Below are 17,719 nucleotides of genomic sequence, written 5' to 3'. Positions count from 1 at the left end.
TTTGATTAACATAAAGATTAAGTAATGTTTTCTGTGCAGTTGAGGCGATAAAATGCGGTTTTAATCTGAATGCTGCTATTACGAGTAGTTTTGTGTGAAACGCAGTGCAGTAATTAAATTTTAGGCCCTTTCAAGCTTCTTTAGGAAGGGGAAAAAAATCCTCATTTTCTTACCAGAAAACAATTTTTTTTTTAATTTTGACTTTTCAACTTGGTGAAATGCAAATTTCAGTAATTTGAAGTTATGTGGAAGTTCTCTAGTAAACTCCTTTAAATCTTGCACTTCGATAAAGCAGTGTAATTCCATGCTAGGGATGTGGAGTGTCAGTGTAATTAGTGATTTGCTTATTGTCAGTATAGTATAGTGTCAGTGTAAGCAGTGATTTTCTTATACTTGCTGATCAAGGAAAACTTGGGTTTGTTTCATGTCTTGGAGTTTGTTGGATGCTTTGCCCATTGTCAGACTTCCCATTTAAAAGATAAAAACCTTTCTAGCTATAAAACATAGTGCATTTATGTCTGAAATGCAACACACCATTAAAACAATATTCAATTTATAAAGAATTAGAATTAGAAATGTAATTTTAATTTTTATCCCCTTCTATGTGTGCGTTCTATAGTTACTTAGGCTCAGACAATTCTTTTTGTGTGGCATCCATGCCATTCAAGTAACTGTTCAGTAATTCTTTTTATCCTTGTATTCTGTCTTGCTTAGTTTCAGGCGTTATTTTATGCATCTTTGCACAACCACAAAGTATCTGTCACTCTTAAGTGCTTTTAAGAGCTCCTTGAATTCACTTCCATAATAAAACCAGGCAAGTTCATGTGGTGGTACTCTTATTTACAGCTAAGAGCCAAGGTGTAGAGGGAGACTAGAATTTTCAAGTGTCACTGAATTTTGTACAAAGATAGTTGATCTTGGAGATCTGTGAAAATATCGTAATTATGAAAACAGATAGGTTGGTAGTAGAGGAGGAACCTGCCCTGAAAAAATAAGGCTCCTGGCTGAGCTTAGTTGAAGAATCTGAAGCATAGCCTTGCCTGGGGGAGTGAAATAATTCAATAGGATCTGTGCATTACTGAATTCAGCTGGATTTTTTTAAAGCTATGGGAGACCGTATTTTTGCTTACAGAACTAGTTTTATGTAGAATAACATGTTTTCTCCCCCTTAAGAAATGTTCTTGCTAATACACCTTTAACAATACATTTTGATTTTATTTGTAGTTCAAAAGAGTTGGGGCATGTTTTGTATTTGACTTTCTTAGCCCCTCTGCTCTTGTTTTCGCAACGCTTGTGCCCTGGGCATGCAGGTTATGATATCATAATCAGTTTAGGCTGATCTGAGACCATGTTGTAGCTGAAAGGAGCTGTTACTTCAGTATCCTGTTTGCATCCCATGTGCCAGCCTAAGTACTCTCATGGCTATAATGAGTAGGATCAGGAAACTGATGTAATTCAGAACAGAGTAAAAAATAAATAAAATTATTTCCTCAGTAGATTTAATGTGTGGCAGCAGAAGCAGCTAAGTCAGCACAGCAGAAGGAACAGAAATAGGAGAAGGATTGTTCTGCTTAGTATCAGCCTGGAGACTTACAAATTGGTTTAAGACAATGGAAAGAATTCTGTCATAACTGGGAGGGAGAGAAGGTGAGTACCAGTGTGTTCTGTGCCATTTTGTTTCCCAATTTTAGTGCCAGTCAGTCTTTAATCATCGGTATAGTTATAAATGGTATTGAACCTAGCTCTCCTGAGAATTGTTTCAAAGAAAGGAATATCTGAGTATTGAGAAAGTTGTCACGTGGAGAGGGTTTCTTAAGTGTTTGTGTATGGAACCTAAGTTAGTACAACAGCCCCAAGGGAAACTGATCTGTTTATTTATCTGTTTTTATCAAACCTGAGATTTACTGCTTTTCAAAAAAGTAATGTTGGGAAATTCTTTGTGAGTTCTTAGGTCTTATAGTCATGCAATACATCAGGTCATTATTCTGACACACCTTGTTTCTCAGTTCAAGCATCAAGACGTTGATTGATGTAATTTATACAGCATATTTGCAGTGATCTTATTCTTGGTTTTGCACTGGTGGTCTTTAATTTCGGCACAGATAACTTGTTAGGTTTTAGCCATGTAACAGTTACAATGCAGACTAAAACAAAAATCCCTAAAATCAGTCATATGTGTATACAAGCAGTTGCAGGAAGCGATGCTAAAATAAGTCTGCTAATATTGGCAAAAATGTCAAAACCTCAACTACAAAGAGTGTTCTTATGTGGCAACCTTTCTGTTTGCCCTTTCAACCCTGTGAAGTTTGTTATAAATACAGTTGTATATAAAGTACTTTTTAAGGACTTAGTAGGGTATGCTTTTGGGTTTTGTTTATTTTTATAACATGATTTCTGAGGTATATTGATTCTCAAGATCACTTAGCTCATTAACCTGTCTGGTTGAAAAGTGAGAGATCTAAGCAATACCTAATAAGTACAGAGACTGGAATCTGCTTGGCCGAGTACTCCAGTATTTTGTTCTGGTTTTATTTTTGTAAAAAGTTTGTGCACATGCAGTAGCTTCGAAGTATGGTGTTGCACATATGTGTGTGTAATATTTTTTAAAAATACCTACTTTTATAACTGTTTTATGTGTACTTTATGTGTAAGGACACTTTTTGTTATCCTTGACTAGTGAAAATTGGGATAATAGGCTTGGCTTCTGAAATTGTCTCGTCATTATATACAAGAGGAGTGCAAATTATGTGTAATTGTAGTTTTCTTCAGAAGACAACTTTCTATTAGAATCTAAGAAATACTGAAAAGCTGAGTCTGATCTAAGTGACATGATTGCAGTTGAGTATAGTTGTGAGGTTTGCTCAACTCCCTCCATCCCTTTCCACTGAGAGCCCACAGTTTAAAATAGCTGATTCTGCATCTTGGTCTCTACCTTTTACCTTGAAATATCTGTGCAGTCATTACAAGGTGAATTGTTTTTTCTTTTCTATTGCCATGCATGGTCTGGTGGGTTATTCTTTCTCACCAAGTGTCAGTGGTTAGTTGAGAGTGCTTTCATGACTTTTAACTGGAATAGTCATAACTGCCTTGGTGTCACTTGGATTTTACATTTTAATTGTTCAAATCATTAGTTAGGTATTATAAGGTAAAAAACCAGATTTTAATTTGGTTTACTATTGAGCACAAGGCCAGAGGGACTAAAATCAGGGGTAATATATGAAGTTTTATGTAGTGATATCACTTGATCTCGAGAAAGGAGGAATGCATGAATGTCGTTCTTGTGGTTAGACTTTCAAACTGTAATAACTGCGAGTAATGAAAATACACAACCACTCCCCTGGGGGGAAAAAAAAATCTTCAAGGATAGATTAGGTACCAATTATAGCTCTGTTGCTTTTTTTTTCTGTTGTGCCCCCTTCAGTAATGAAGTTGTGTTGTTGATCTTAAGCTCTGTAGAGCAATGTGGTCCCTACTTTACTCTCCTTATTCAATTTTTTAAAAAATTCTCCTTCAAGAAAATTTTAAATGGAATCTTTTCTTGAATTAGCTATCCAATGACATCAGTGAATTTTAAGTCATAATGAGGACGAATGAGTTTGTGGTTTCTTGTAGTGATGACCAGCCCAGTAATATTGTTAACCGTTTTGTATTCGTAGCTGCAAATTCCCTTGTCTAGGATTTTGGCTTGCAAAAGGCAAAATACATGCCCTTTCATTTTGCAGTGAAGTTTTGCTTTTACACTAGTTGAGATAACAACAGATTCAGTAGAACACACAGGCTATCTGCTTGATTAGGAGGCATGGAGGAAGCTGCATTGCTTTTTTTAAGTTGAATGGGAAGTATGACTGATGCTTTAAAAAAAGACATGATTTTCTTCATACAGGACAGTGTACTAAAACCAGCTCTCCTGTGATAGTCTGCTGTCTTTGGTAGTAAGTTGAATGTGAATCCATAAAATACAGCTGTTCCCTGTTTAATGTGTTTGTAAATTCTGTATTTTAATTCATATATCCATTTCTCAATCTGTTTAATATACTGGCATTAAAACCTGAATTGTTTAAAAGTACGCTGTGTACCTACTTTAATATGACCTTGGGTTTGGAAGAAATTTTGTAACAATTTATGCTAACAATGCTGTAAGGACAAAGGTGTGTGCATTTATTAATGTTTCATACGATTGCTATTTGTGCCTTATTTTAGAGTTACTATAATAACTTTATACCTTTTATTTCAAGGCAAACCCCCCAGCACTTTTGAACAGAAATGTTCTAGAGCAGAAATATTTCTGGTGTTAATGACTGGAATGATTAATGCAAAACAGTGTCAGTTTTGGTTTTTTCTTCTTTCTGAGCCAGACTTCATTACTTTGTTTTGGGAACAGAATTGAATAAAATCCATTATTATTTTTTTGTGTGTTTCCAGGCTCGGATAGCGTTTTTACAAGGGGAAAGAAAGGGTCAAGAAAATTTGAAGAAAGATTTAGTGAGAAGAATAAAAATGTTAGAATATGCATTAAAACAAGAAAGGTAGGTATACAAGTTGTTCAGCTTTTATCTCACCTGGCCGATTACAGACTGAAAAGAATTCTGTCATATTATGTAAACTGTCTTTATTATATGATTCCACAGTTACTTTGTGTAAACCGTCTTTATGGTTGGTCATCTTTACACTGTCTTCTGATAAACTTTAGTGTCTGCTATAATAAAAAGTTGCATAATTTTCAGAATTGTTTGGATACAAGTCTTAAACATAGAAAATTAGAATTGGACAGTTTCTCTTTTCTAAGTAATGGTATACTAAGTAAGAATAAGTGTTCCTAACACATTTATACCTTATTGCTAAACCTTTACCTGATCTTTAAGTGGTATTAAACTTGAAAGGATTGAAAATATTATTCTGTTGATTCCCTACGATTATTTTGTATGTGTTGCATGATGAAAACTGTATTTTGTGGCAGAGCAGAATCCTTTGAAAGTTCCTGTTACATTTTGAATTACTGTTTTTATTCATGTGGTCAATGGTAGAATTTCTAGTCTCAGTAGGTGCATTTTCTGTAGGTTTAAAAATTAAAATTCCATTCAGTCCATGCAGACTAATGTTGTAACAGACGTGCTCTCCTGTTCCGTGGCTATTAAATTTGACCAGAAATAGTAATTTGGCAAAACCGCTATGAAAATAAACTGTTCATGTGCCTATACTTCTGGTAATGGACTCCATTATTGTATTTAATTTTATCTTGCTTTTAAAAAGCATCTGAATCCAACAGTGTAAACATCTTGGGGTTCAGGCAACAAAATAGGTAGCCTTTATTTGTGTATTTTGATTTAAGGGGAACATTTCTGCAAGAGTAAAATTAATATTTTGTAGCAAAGTATAGTGAGGCTTCACCTGGCCACTTTTAGTTGTCCAAGAGTGTGTCTAAGTAAATTTTACATTATGTATTATTAGTACTATGAGTTGAGTGACTAGTACAGAAGTAACTTTGATTAGTTGGTTTCATATTAAAAACTGTTTTGACAAGGCTGTGTACCTTTGTGAGAAGTGTCCAGTGTAAAGCTGTTTCAGAACACAGCATATGTTCATACAGAAAGCTGTATCCGTACATTTGTTTTCTATTGAAGTATTATGCAGAAAGGATTTATTTCTCCGTTCAGCCCTGTCCTGAAAATGGAAAGTAACTCAAGGTTTCCAGCCAATGTAAGACTGAAAGTTGTTGTATCATGCCAGTAAGGTGCAAGGCACTCTGGCTTCAGGGCAAATGTAAAGTATGCAAAGTATTGGGATGTGTGTACTCTTCCTTTCAACAACATTGAACATATCAGAGGAATAATGTGCCGTTATGGCAGACCCGTGTGTCTTACATGTAATTAACTTTCTGAAGGTGAAGAAAATGGTTATTTTGGCAATTTTTGCTGCAGATACACACCATAGGGCTGTGGGGGTTGCTTACTTAATGGGGTAAGGCGGATGTAGGTAGTTACAGCTGGAGTGTGAAGACATAGAATGCAGAATTTGAAGATCAATGGCAAAATGCAGCAGCCATTGCTTAACTTCCCATGAAATTCCAGAGCTTATCTGATGGGCAAGAAACTTGCACATGGTTTGTACAACAGAAGCATAACAGCAGAAACATGCAGTTTGTTTTAGTTCTTGTGGCTAGTGGGTGGGTGCAAGCCAACACTGCATGCTTCTGAAGAGGAAAAATCCTTGCTTAAGGCCCAGCTAGAATTGTCATGAAGATTGCTAAAAACAGGAACTGAAACTCTAGGATTGATTGGTGAATGTGTGGGAGGCAGCAAGGAAGCTTTCTGTTAATTTTTTTTTCTACAAGTGCCCAGTAGTTGGAGAGGCCCTAGTTGCATAAGTATGATGGTTTGAGTAAGGAAATAGCCCAGCTGAAATTGATCTACACCAATGCATGCAGCATGGGCAACAAACAGTAGGAACTAGAAGTCATTGTATGTCAAGAAAATGATGATGTAATTGCCACCATGGAAATGTGGTGGGATGACTCGCATAACTGGAGTGCTGCCATGGTTGGCTGTAAGCTCTTCAGGTGGGATAGGCAGGGAAGGAGAGGCAGTGGGGGTGGCCCTCTAAGTTAGAGAGTGTTTTGATTGCCCCGAATTTAACAATGGCGTTGATAGGGTTGAGTGTCTATGGGTAAAAATCAGCAGAGCACCCACTAAGGCAGATTTTGTGGTGGGAGTCTGTTATAGACCTCCTGCCCAGCCAAGAAGAAGAGGCTGATGAGATATTCTACAGGCAGCTGGGAGAAGCCTCATGATCACTAGCCCTTGTTCTTGTGGGAGATTTCAGCTTGCCAGATGTCTGCTGAAAGTATAATACAGGAGAAAGGAAAGAGTGAGGAGGTTCCTGGAGCACGGGGGGAGACAACTTCCTGATCAAACTGATGAAAGAATCAACTAGGGAAGGTGCCCCACTGGACCTGATGCGTGTGAACAGAGGAGGCATTGTGGAGAACGCCTGGGGCACAGCAATCATGAGATGATAGAATTCTCAGTTCTAGAAGTAAGGAGGAGGGTCAACAGAACTGTCACTTTGGATTCTGGAGATCAGACTTTGGACTGTTTAGAAGTCTGGTCGATAAAGGTCCTTGGGAGGCAGTCCTAGAGGGTGAAGGAGCCCAAGAAGGTTGGATGCTCTTCAAGTAGGAAATCCTTGTGGCACAAGGGCAAGCCCATCCCTGTGAGCCAGAAAATGAGCTGGTGGGAAAGAAAACCAGCTTGGCTGAGCAGAGAGTTTTGAGTGGATCTCAGAAAAAAGAGGAGAGTATATGAGCTTTGGGAGAAGGGGCAAGCATGTTGGGAGCACTACAAGGATGAAGTGAGATCATGCAGAGAGAAAATCAGAAGGTCTGAAGCCCAGCTAGAACTTAAATTTGTAATTCTGGGGAAGATATTAAAATCTTTCTACAAGTGTATCAACAACAGAAGGAGTGCCAAGGAGAATCTCCATCCTTTGCTGGACATAGGGGGAACAATAGTGACAAAGGCTGAGGTACTTGATGCCTTCTTTGTCTCAGTCTTTAACAATAAGGTAAGATGTTCTCTGGGTACTCAGCCTCTGGAACCAGAAGGCAGGGAGGGGGAGCAGAACAAAGCTCCCCTGATCCAAGAGGAAGTGGTTAGAGACCTGCTCAGCCAATTAGACATTCACAGGTTAATGGGGCTGGATGGGATCCACCCAAGGTGGTGGAGGTGCTTGACAAACCCCTTTCCATCATCTACTAGCAGTCCTGGCTGACTGAGGAAGTTCCACTTGACTGGAGGCTGGTAAATGTTATGCCCATTTTCAAGAAGGATGGAAGGGAGGATCCAGTGAACTTGGAGGCCTGTCAGTGTGATCTCTGTGCAAGGGAAGGTCATGGAGCAGGTCATCTTAAGTGCTACCCTATAGGACATGCAAGACAGCCAGGTGATCAAGCCCAGTAAAAATGGGTTTATGAAAGGCAAGCACTGCCAAACTAACTTGATCTCCTTCTATGCAAGGTGACCTGCTTAATGGATGAAGGAAAGACTGTGGATGTAGTGTACCTGGACTTCAGTAAAGCCTTTGACACTCTTTCTCACAGTATTCTGCTTGAGAACCTGGCTGCCACTGGCCTGGACAGGCACACCCTCTGCTGGGTAAAAAACTGACTGAATGTCTGGGCCCAAAATGTTGTGGTAAATGGAGTTAAATCCCCTTGGAGGCTGGTTATAAGTGGTGTTCCTCAGGGCTTAGTGGTGGATCCAGTTCTGTTCAATGTCTTTATCTGTGGTCTGTATGAGGGAATTGAGTATACCCTTAGTGGGTACACAGATGACACCAAGCTTGGAGGAAGTGTTGATCTGCTTGAGGGTAGGGAGGCTCTACAGAGGGATCTGAACAGGCTGGATCAGCGAGCTGAGACAACAGGATATTCAACAAGGCCAAGTGCAGAGTCCTGCGTTTGGGACATAACCCTGTGCAGCTCTACAGACTTGGGGAAGAGTGGCTGGAAAGCTACCTGCAGAGAAAGACCTGGGTGTGTTGGTTGACAGGTGTCTGAATGTGAGTCAGCAGTGTGCCCAAGTGGCCAAGAAGGCCAATGGCATCTTGAACTGTATCAGAAACAACATGGCCATCAGAACCAGGGAAATGATTGTGCCCCTGTACTCAGTGCTAGTGAGACTGCACCTTGAATATTGTGTTCTGTTTTGGTACCTACGGAGATGGGCAGTGAAGCTGGTGAAGGGGCTGGAGAACATGTCATATGAGGTGCAGCTAGGTGTTTAGCCTAGAGAAGAAGAGGCTGAGGGGAGTCCTTATCAGTGTCTACAACTGTCTGAAAGGAGGTTGTAGAGAGGTAGGTGTTGGTCTCTTCACCCAAGTGATAGGTGATAGGATGAGAGGGAATGGCCTCAGTCTGCACTGAGGCAAGTTCAGATTGGACATTAGGAAAAAATTCTTAACCAAAAGGAGTTATCAGGCACTGGAATAGGCTGCCGAGGGAGGTGGTTGAATCACCATCCCTGGAGGTATTTAGAAGATGGGTAGATGAAGTGATTAGGGATGTGGTTTAGTAGTAGACAGGTATGGCTGGACTTGATCTCAGAGGTCTTTTCCAAGCCAGCAATTCTATGAAAGTGAGAGTAAGTATACTGACTTGTCAGTAAATCGTCCAAGAATGATAGTATGAGTTTCTTTGTTGTTGCACTGAACTAAGTGTAGGCATTATTTTTGCTGTTTTTCCTCTGAGTGAGGAGTCACAACTAATGAAAAGAAGACGGCCCCATTGCAAAAAAACACCTGAGAATTTCAGATCTGAAAATTGTTGATGGCCATTTTCAGCGTTGTACCCTCTACCCCCTTTCTTCTTTTGTTACTAGATGCCTGATGCTGTCAAAAACTTTGATGCAGTGAAATATCAGATTGTAGTCAGTCAGAAATAAATGCATTCAGACAATAATTGTCAAGATTTCTCAGAAAAAGGAAGGGTATGAAACATAATATCATTGTTTAAGATTAGATAAAATGCAGTAGAAGTTACAAGATATGGATAAGTACTAGAAATATCAATGTATGTGTGCAATAGGTGTGAAAATTTCTTAGATAAGTAGAATGTTGTTTATATTTTAATATCCTTAAATATTTTTGTAATGATTTTGTAATAAAATATGGCTGTCATCTGTTATATGCATGAGATTTTTTGTTTGTAGATAGTGGATATTCCTTTGTGGTGCTTTGCAGACCCAGACTACTTTGCTTGTGTACTCTGAGCCACTTTACTCAAAGCTTTGTTAGCATTTTGTTTTGCTTAAATTAATAAAACTTGCTGAGATCAAAAACCTGTTGATATGTTTTGACTTCATGGGATTTGTACTGGAGCTGGCTTATACCCTTGCAACTGAATGGTAGGATTCAACAGCTGAATAGTACCAAGGAGTTACATCAACTTAGGGCATTCTTTCTCCTTCTCTTACTTTTTCTCTCATGGAAACCTAGACGTAGAAGAATAAAAAGTCAAGCCTCAAAAGGATTCAAAAGATGCCTTTTGTAGTATTTGGTTACTATTTGGTGTGGGGAAGTAACAGCACTGACTTCCCAAAAGCACTGTAGCTTTCAGTGATTTGTAAGATATGTAATAATTACCCTTGCTTGTGTGACAACATGGAGAGGAACGTGTGTGCAAATATATAATTCCTTGAAATTTAACAAGATTGCTTCTGTACTGTAAAATTGAAGTTGGGCATCAGATGTGATGTGAAAGACATAACTGATCTCATTACATTCAGCAATATTTTGGTTTATTTGTAATGGCTAGTCATTGCTGTAATCTTAGATCAAATACCTCATGATCTTTGCTAATCAACTGTTGAAGCAGAATTTTAATTAGTGTTTTGGAATTGTAGCTCCAAAATGAAACAGCTGCTCCTAAAAGGTATTTGCCATAGCTCTAAATTGAAGAAATTTAGATTGGCTTTTCAGTCACCTTACTTACGAATTCAGCAGAAACATTTTGGTTTTTTTTAACATCACAGTTTGTTTGTTTTTTTTTTTTAAACCTCAAATGTACAGTACTTTAGGGCATATAAATCATAGTACATGTGCTTTATCTGGAAGGCTTGGTGGATCACTGCCCTATTACAATGTGGAACAAAGCTTTGTCTTGCTGTAAAGAGACCAACTAGAATAGACAGTCTTACTAGTTCATGGATGAAATATGAACATATTTAAAATAATTTAAGGAATTATGATTCTGGTTAATTGACAGTCAGATTCAGCTTACACAAATACCTCCTCTTCAGGAACTCAAACGTTTTTCATTTACAGTGTAATTGCTACGAAATGCAGAGTTTTATCTTGCTTTAAAGGGTCAGTAGTGCCATCTACTGACAGTTTGTTACTGAGACTCTAATTGCAGTTTTAGCAGAAACTTCTGTAGTTTAGAGGAAAATCTTCTATATATATAACGAAATGTCAGACAGCATTTGATATTAACATTTAACTTCAGTCTGGAGAAAATTGCAGCAATGGCTCATCCATATGAGAAGAAAATTTTTTTGAAATCCGTGCGTTTGTCCAGCATGTGTTCCATAATGGATCTTTTCTATGGAAGCTTCATATTTTGAAGTTGTTCTTAAAATTAATGGCAGCTAAATATAGTTCAGTGATTATTAAAGCTTTTGGTCAAATGTTTAATTTAGAATTATGAAGACAGCTGTATTTTATAGGCTTCTTTAGATTTGACTACTAAACTTTTTACAGAGATCTTTCACCTTGGCTCTGCTGCAGGACATCTAGAGTTCTTTCCCCTGAGATTTTGAGTATTTTTTGAGAGGACCTGTGATGCAAGTGTCAAATTGTGAAAGGCCTCGGATGAAGTTAGAGAAATCCATGATACAGGTGTAGATACTTCTTATGATATTCCTGGCAGTAAACAGAGCTGAAGACACTTTTTGATAGGCAACTTCAGTATAAAGTAAGATTTGGAAGGCTTATGCATACCTACATAGCAAGAGTATGACCAAGACCAATTTTTTAAAAAGTTATGCAGAAAGGGTTAGGAGATCAGAGACCAGGAAATGGGAAGAAATGAGGTATATTTCAGTATGTGGACTGAGCAAGAATTGGAATAAGGAATATAAGACTCCAGTCAATGAGGACAAGAAAATCAGTAGGAGAATACATGTCATGAGGGAATCTAGCACTCTAATGTGGTTCATCAGAGGGAAGGATCTCAGTTAAAGAGCAGGAGAGAAACTGAACCAGAAACTGAAGGTGTGGCAAATAGGCAGGAATCCAAAATGTGAGGTTCATTTGTCATGGTGCAATTGGCTGTCTGTGACAGTGCTGCAATTGGAAAAATGGTTTTCTTAGTAGCTAACACATAAAAGCCTAACGTTCTTAGAACATACTGAACTCTTATCTGTAAGTTATTTGATAATTGTGAATAATTGTAAGAAGGTTATTTGAAAGCTGTGTTCTTGGATTGCTAGAAATAATTGTATGATGTAATAATTAGCACAGCACTTATTTGGATAAGTTGCATTCTGTTAGTATGGGAGTAGAATGCTTTGAGTTGATAAACAAATTAGCATGCAATGCTTTTAACACCTGCATACTTTTTTCAGGGCAAAATATCATAAATTAAAATATGGCACAGAATTGAACCAAGGTGACTTGAAAATGCCAACTTTTGAATCAGGTAACTTTTTTATAATAGCCTGTTTACGTTGCTTATGTAGTCTAGATTTGCTCTGTTGAATTTATTGCGGTTTTTGTTCTTCTCACTCTCCCCTAGTTGTGTTACAGAGAAGATACCTACGAAAGATTTGGTATTGGGTAGATATTGTTTAATCTGGAAATCAGAATTCATTGACCTTTCCTTTTTTAAGAGCCCTGAATGTCAAATGAAGCTTTGAATAAAGTTACACAATTCCTTATTTAGCTGCTGCTTCTAATTGTTTCTTACAATACCTGTTCTTAAAGGGTTTAGTGCTTTTTTGCCATTGTACCATCCATCCATCCAGAAGGAAAGCATAAGTGTAGAATAAACAGAAGATATACAGTTGGATTTTGGTGCTTTTATAGGATGCTAGTTTTTTCAAGAATGGTGAAAAAAGTTAACCAGTTGTACTGCATTGGCCTGGGAAAAAAATTGTTGAGCTTCTATTTTTATCAAGGTTAAAATTTGAGGGAATTTTTATGAAGGTTAAATAGTCATTAGAAAAAAATTAGCTATCCTTATTGCTACTCAGGAGTGCATCTGATTTTGCAATATAGGTATGAAGTTGATTACAAGTTTTTATCTTTGGAATACTGCAGATAGAGGAAAGCATTTTTCGTAACATTGGGCTATTTGATAAGCAGAATTGCACATGGCTTCTATTGAAATGTAGGTCTTTGGGAAGACACAGTATTGACCAGTATTGGTGTCATGTGCCTTAAAATTCTGGTCTTCAGATTATTTTTTTTTCCACCTTTCTGTATTTTGTTTGTTTTCTGCTTTAGAAGTACCACATTTGGGGTACCTTTTATTCTTGGTCAAAACTAGAGATTATTACTGATATTTCTTGCTTGATGAGATACTATGTATGTGTTTAGAAGCAGTAGGAGTTAAATGTTAAAATTCTTAAACTATTAGTTTATACTGTGTTTTACAGTCTCTGCAATAGTAAAAGTATAGTGGGTCCAGATTTTAATTGTTGGTGGTAAGCAGATGGGAGTTTGTGTTAAACCTGACCTGTTTAGTGTCTCCAAATGCTGATATGTCACTGCTTCTCTTATTTAATTGTATTTTCCCTGTTGCTTTTTAAGCATCTCCACTTTGTGAAAGAGATATAGCCTGTTTTCTTAGTAGTGATCCTTCAGCTGATTGGGGCAAGATTTTCTTTTGTGTACAAGTTAAATATTTTTCTAGTTTTTAACTGATTGTGTTCTGTAAATTATTTGCTTGATGCTTCAGCAAAAATTAGAATAATTTTTTCTTAATTAAAAAACACTGCATAAGACTGCACCTAATACAAAGCTTTTTCCAAGATTTGCTTTTAGTTTCATTGATGTTTTATTAAAAATAAATTTGTTAAAAACAAAGCAAAACCAAAAAACCCCAACAAAACCCCTCACTCAACTATGACACCGTATGTTTCAGAAGAAACCAAAGATACGGAGGTTCCCGCAGTACCTCAAAATAGCCAATTGACCTGGAAGCAAGGCAGACAGTTACTAAGACAGTAAGTAACATTGTTGAATGTTTGCATATTCAAACTTTCTCCTGAACTATGAGGAGCTGTAAGTATGCTTAATCTATGAAACAGTAATTGAGGTGAGTAGATAGTGGTCCATTTTTCAGGCCTTCATTGTCTTGAGCTTTAAGCCATGTAGTGTAAGGTTTCTGATACGAGGCAGATAGCAATGAAACTTACTTTCTGTAAATGATAATAGGCACTTTAATTTTTAACAGTCCTAACTGAATTCTTTCCTTTTCCCTCAAGTATGCTTTCCCCTTTCTTCTCTTAATGCATCTAGGTATCTTCAGGAAGTAGGTTATACAGATACAATATTGGATGTACGCTCCCAGAGGGTAAGGTCTTTGCTTGGGCTCTCCAATTCAGAACCAAATGGTTCAGTAGAGACAAAGAACTTAGAGCAGATCCTCAATGGGGGTGAATCCCCTTCATCAAAACAAAAGGGACAGGAAATTAAAAGGTAAGTGAAGAGATAAGAAGTGCATAAAGTTTTAAGTATGTTTTACTTAGTCATTTTTATATACTGGTCAGTTCATGTTGAACTTCCAACTTAAACATCTCTGAACCACCTGTGAGTGTAAGTAACTACTAAAGATGATGACCTTGACTGAAATTGATTATACATAGGAACATACTCATCTATATTAGAAACACATATGTATATTGTACATATATGTTAATATACAGGAAAACATATAGTGTATTGCAGCTGAATTTGTTGTATAAGGAAAGATTTGTTGAGTGGTGCTTCTATAATAAGGAATTGTGCAGCTGTAGAAACTTCTTCATGCAACCATTTCTTGTTGTTTTGCTAGTTTTAAAACTCTTAAGCTGTTAGGTAGCAATTGTATTTCATCTGATTAATCTTCTAAAATATCTTCAAATAAAACATTCTCTGTTAATGTTTTGATTTGTGTAGGAATTCTGGTGATGTTCTTGAAACATTTAACTTCTTGGAAAATGCAGATGATAGTGATGAAGAAGAAGAGAATGACATGATAGAAGATATTGCAGAAGGAAAAGAAAAGCACCGGATAAATAAGAAACACAAAGTAAAATAATACTTCATTTTTCTAAAAATATATTTTGTTTTAAATATGTTTTATATACATCTAAAATCCTCTTTAAAAGGGAAATCTTTTTTTCCCAGTTGATGATAAATGTGGCATGTTAAAATATCGGGGTTTGTACCTTCATTATCTGAATGGATTGTAAGCAGATGCATTATTGGTAAATTTGGTGGTTTAGTTAATATATTACCTTGAAAACTTGAAAACAACCAGTGAACAGGTTTATAAACTTGAATTAGTTACTGAAAGAGATAGATAACTGATTTGGCCATCTCAGCTTCTCTGCATAGTTTTAAGTCCCTTTATGAGGCAAATTTAGCGCAAAACAGTATGCATCCTTTCTGAATTTTGGAAAAGGTAGGGACAGTTCCTTGGAAGAAACTAAATTATGCCAAATACATGTTTAATTTTTCCTATTATGCAGCTTTTTACTTAGGTCCTTTAAGAGCCTAGCAGAGACTTGTCTCCAGTAACCTTCTGGTTAAGGTTCTATTTTGTTCTGTTTTATTTTCATCTTTAGTCTTCTATTCTGTGAGAAGACTTCTGGGTAGGGTAGACTGTTACCTGTTCCTTTTTAGTTCTTTCTGTCCTGTACTGAAAGAATATCTCTGTTGGGTTTTCTTTATGTAAAGAGGTTGATTAGTTTTTGCTCAGTATTCTGTAGCATGATGGACCCTCTGGTCATGTTGAGTTCTCCTAAATAGCTAGTGGCATTAGCTTGGAATGATGCAAGTTTTAATCTCCTACCATGACTTGTCAGAAAGGATTTTCCACCATACCTTTGGTATTAACTTGTGCTCCTGGTAAACAGGTTAATCAAGCAATTGGTTGAATCCCTTTTGTTCTAAGGCATTATAGTATGATAAAAAGATTGTCTAATAGGTAATCTCCAAGCACATGTGAAGACATTATGCTCATTTTTAGACTCTTGACAAAGCAGGTTTTTTCTAGCAAATTTTAGCAAAATTGTAAGAATATCGTGCAAGTCAGAAACATAACTGCATACGAAAATTTTCTCCCACTGCAGAATGAAAGAAAATATTTCACTGGCTTAATTTAGGGAGTTTTCTTGTTTTGTTTAAGGTGAAGGCGTGTAAGTAGAAGTAGTTAAAAGGCACCATATTTCCCAAGCTTATGCTTATACCAGATAGAAACAGAAAGCAAAATGGAAAAAAGGTTTCTGGATCAGTAGAAAACACAGTTTGTTTGTAAAACTTCTCTGTAGAGCTATTGATAGTACAGGAAAGGCAAGAGTATGTTCCAATTGATCTGCTTTGAATAAAAAATGAGGATTGGGGTTTATGGGCAACATGAGTATGTGTGGGTACTCAGTGAAAGTAACCTATGTGATTTCTTATCTAAGTATTTGAGTAGACAAAACTGTTCATGATTTAAATGCTGAAAAATGCTTTATCTGCTTGCAGATTGGTAATGAAGGTTTAGCTGCTGACCTTACAGATGACCCCGACACTGAGGAAGCTTTGAAAGAATTTGATTTTTTAGTTACAGCTGAAGATGGTGAAGGAGCTGGAGAAGCTCGAAGTTCAGGAGATGGAACAGAGTGGGGTAAGATGCTAACAAAAGCATGTTGGAATAAAAGAATACTTGTTCATGATAGTACATAAGAGTTGCAATAGATACTAAGGTGGTGTGGTTGTGTGGGATGATTGTGATGATCAAATGCTGCTGCGTTGATAGTAATGTATTGGATGCTGAAACTGAGTGACAGAGAGATATGCTCTTGTAGTTGCCTTGAGTACAGTTATAGTACCTTTGTTTCAGGGTTTGGTTTTGACTTCAAAACTAAGAGGAGAATATTTTCCTTCTCGACTAAAAAAGGCTAGGATTCTAAATGTTTTACACCTGAATAAAATTTGCTTTCAAATTTAGTTTTTTTTTTCTGTTTGTTTCTGACCAGGACCTTGAAACTTTTTGTGCTCAAGTGAAATGGATTTCTTTTGCTGTACTCGTAAATATGAACAATTTAAGTTTTCTAGCTGAGATTTTTAGATATTGCTAAAGTGTCTTGCATTAGTAGATTAAAAAAGAAATAGCTTTTATACTTGTCCAAGTTTTCATTAATTCATTTTCTTTTTGGAGTATATAATAAATATAAGTAGGTTATTATTCTGATGTGAAACAAAATATGCTAAGTCAGAAATTCCTGGAACCTTCATGTTTCAAAAGAAGAGAATGAAAGAACAAGATTTGCGTAGGAAAAAAGAATAGTGTACCAAATAATTCACATCTGCCTTGAAATGGGAAATTGGCCATCTTAATTTCTGAACTGAGGCACAAGCAATTTTTGTAGTTACGTACTGTTAAGCCTTTCACTGTAAGGCCAAAAAGTGCCACCAGATCATCATCTTTGACCATTTTATGTCATTGGGACAATGAATTTGTCATACTTAAATAAAAAACTTGGTGGGCAAAGAGACTATAAAGATCTACAGAAATCGAAATACTTCCAGGAAGATCATCCAGTCTTGATTTTGATGATACTAAGGATTTGAAAGCATTCCTTTCTGGAAATTGGTATCAAAGGGTTAGTGACCTTTATTTTGAAACTCAGCCTTATTTCTAAAAGCCAGAGAAACTGTTACATTTAGTTTTTGTAATGCCTATATTTTTTTTGAAGCACTTGAGTTGTTTGGTGATGTTTCCCTTTGAAGGCAATGTTATTTGGTTAGTTTCTTGGTCATCTTTCGGTTTAGCCAAACAGGCAAATCTCTTGATATAAGTTGTCTCATAGTCCCTGAAGCCAAGATTTTGACTCTATTTGAAGCGTCCCTTCAAATGTATACTGATGCAGAAAGTTCTGGTTCTAGCATCAATCTTATCACTTACCACAGAAGGAAAAACAGTTTGATACTGTAATTCATGCAGTCAAAGATTTATCCATTTTTTCACAGC

General features: G+C 36.8%; 2 protein-coding genes across 6 annotated transcripts in view; one reads left to right on the top strand and one right to left on the bottom strand.

Annotated features, from left to right (window-relative positions):
* G2E3 (G2/M-phase specific E3 ubiquitin protein ligase) overlaps window positions 1-17,719 on the bottom strand; it is a 229,052-nt gene that overhangs the window by 31,084 nt on the left and 180,249 nt on the right. The window lies entirely within an intron of this gene.
* Window positions 1-17,719, top strand: part of STRN3 (striatin 3) — a 66,338-nt gene that overhangs the window by 14,255 nt on the left and 34,364 nt on the right. For 4 of the 5 annotated variants that reach the window (XM_069858374.1, XM_069858376.1, XM_069858377.1 and 1 more), the window contains exons 2-7: window positions 4,423-4,526; window positions 12,120-12,193; window positions 13,640-13,721; window positions 14,017-14,196; window positions 14,656-14,788; window positions 16,231-16,372. In XM_069858374.1, coding sequence (XP_069714475.1) covers window positions 4,423-4,526; window positions 12,120-12,193; window positions 13,640-13,721; window positions 14,017-14,196; window positions 14,656-14,788; window positions 16,231-16,372 — 715 coding nt within the window. The remainder of the gene's footprint in view (window positions 1-4,422; window positions 4,527-12,119; window positions 12,194-13,639; window positions 13,722-14,016; window positions 14,197-14,655; window positions 14,789-16,230; window positions 16,373-17,719) is intronic. The other variant, XM_069858375.1, reaches the window with a different exon arrangement.

Source organism: Phaenicophaeus curvirostris, chromosome 5 (genome assembly GCF_032191515.1).
Source record: "Phaenicophaeus curvirostris isolate KB17595 chromosome 5, BPBGC_Pcur_1.0, whole genome shotgun sequence".
NCBI classification, from domain to species: domain Eukaryota; kingdom Metazoa; phylum Chordata; class Aves; order Cuculiformes; family Cuculidae; genus Phaenicophaeus; species Phaenicophaeus curvirostris.
Note: the sequence above shows the minus strand (reverse complement) of the source record. Positions and strands in the feature narration are given on the sequence as shown.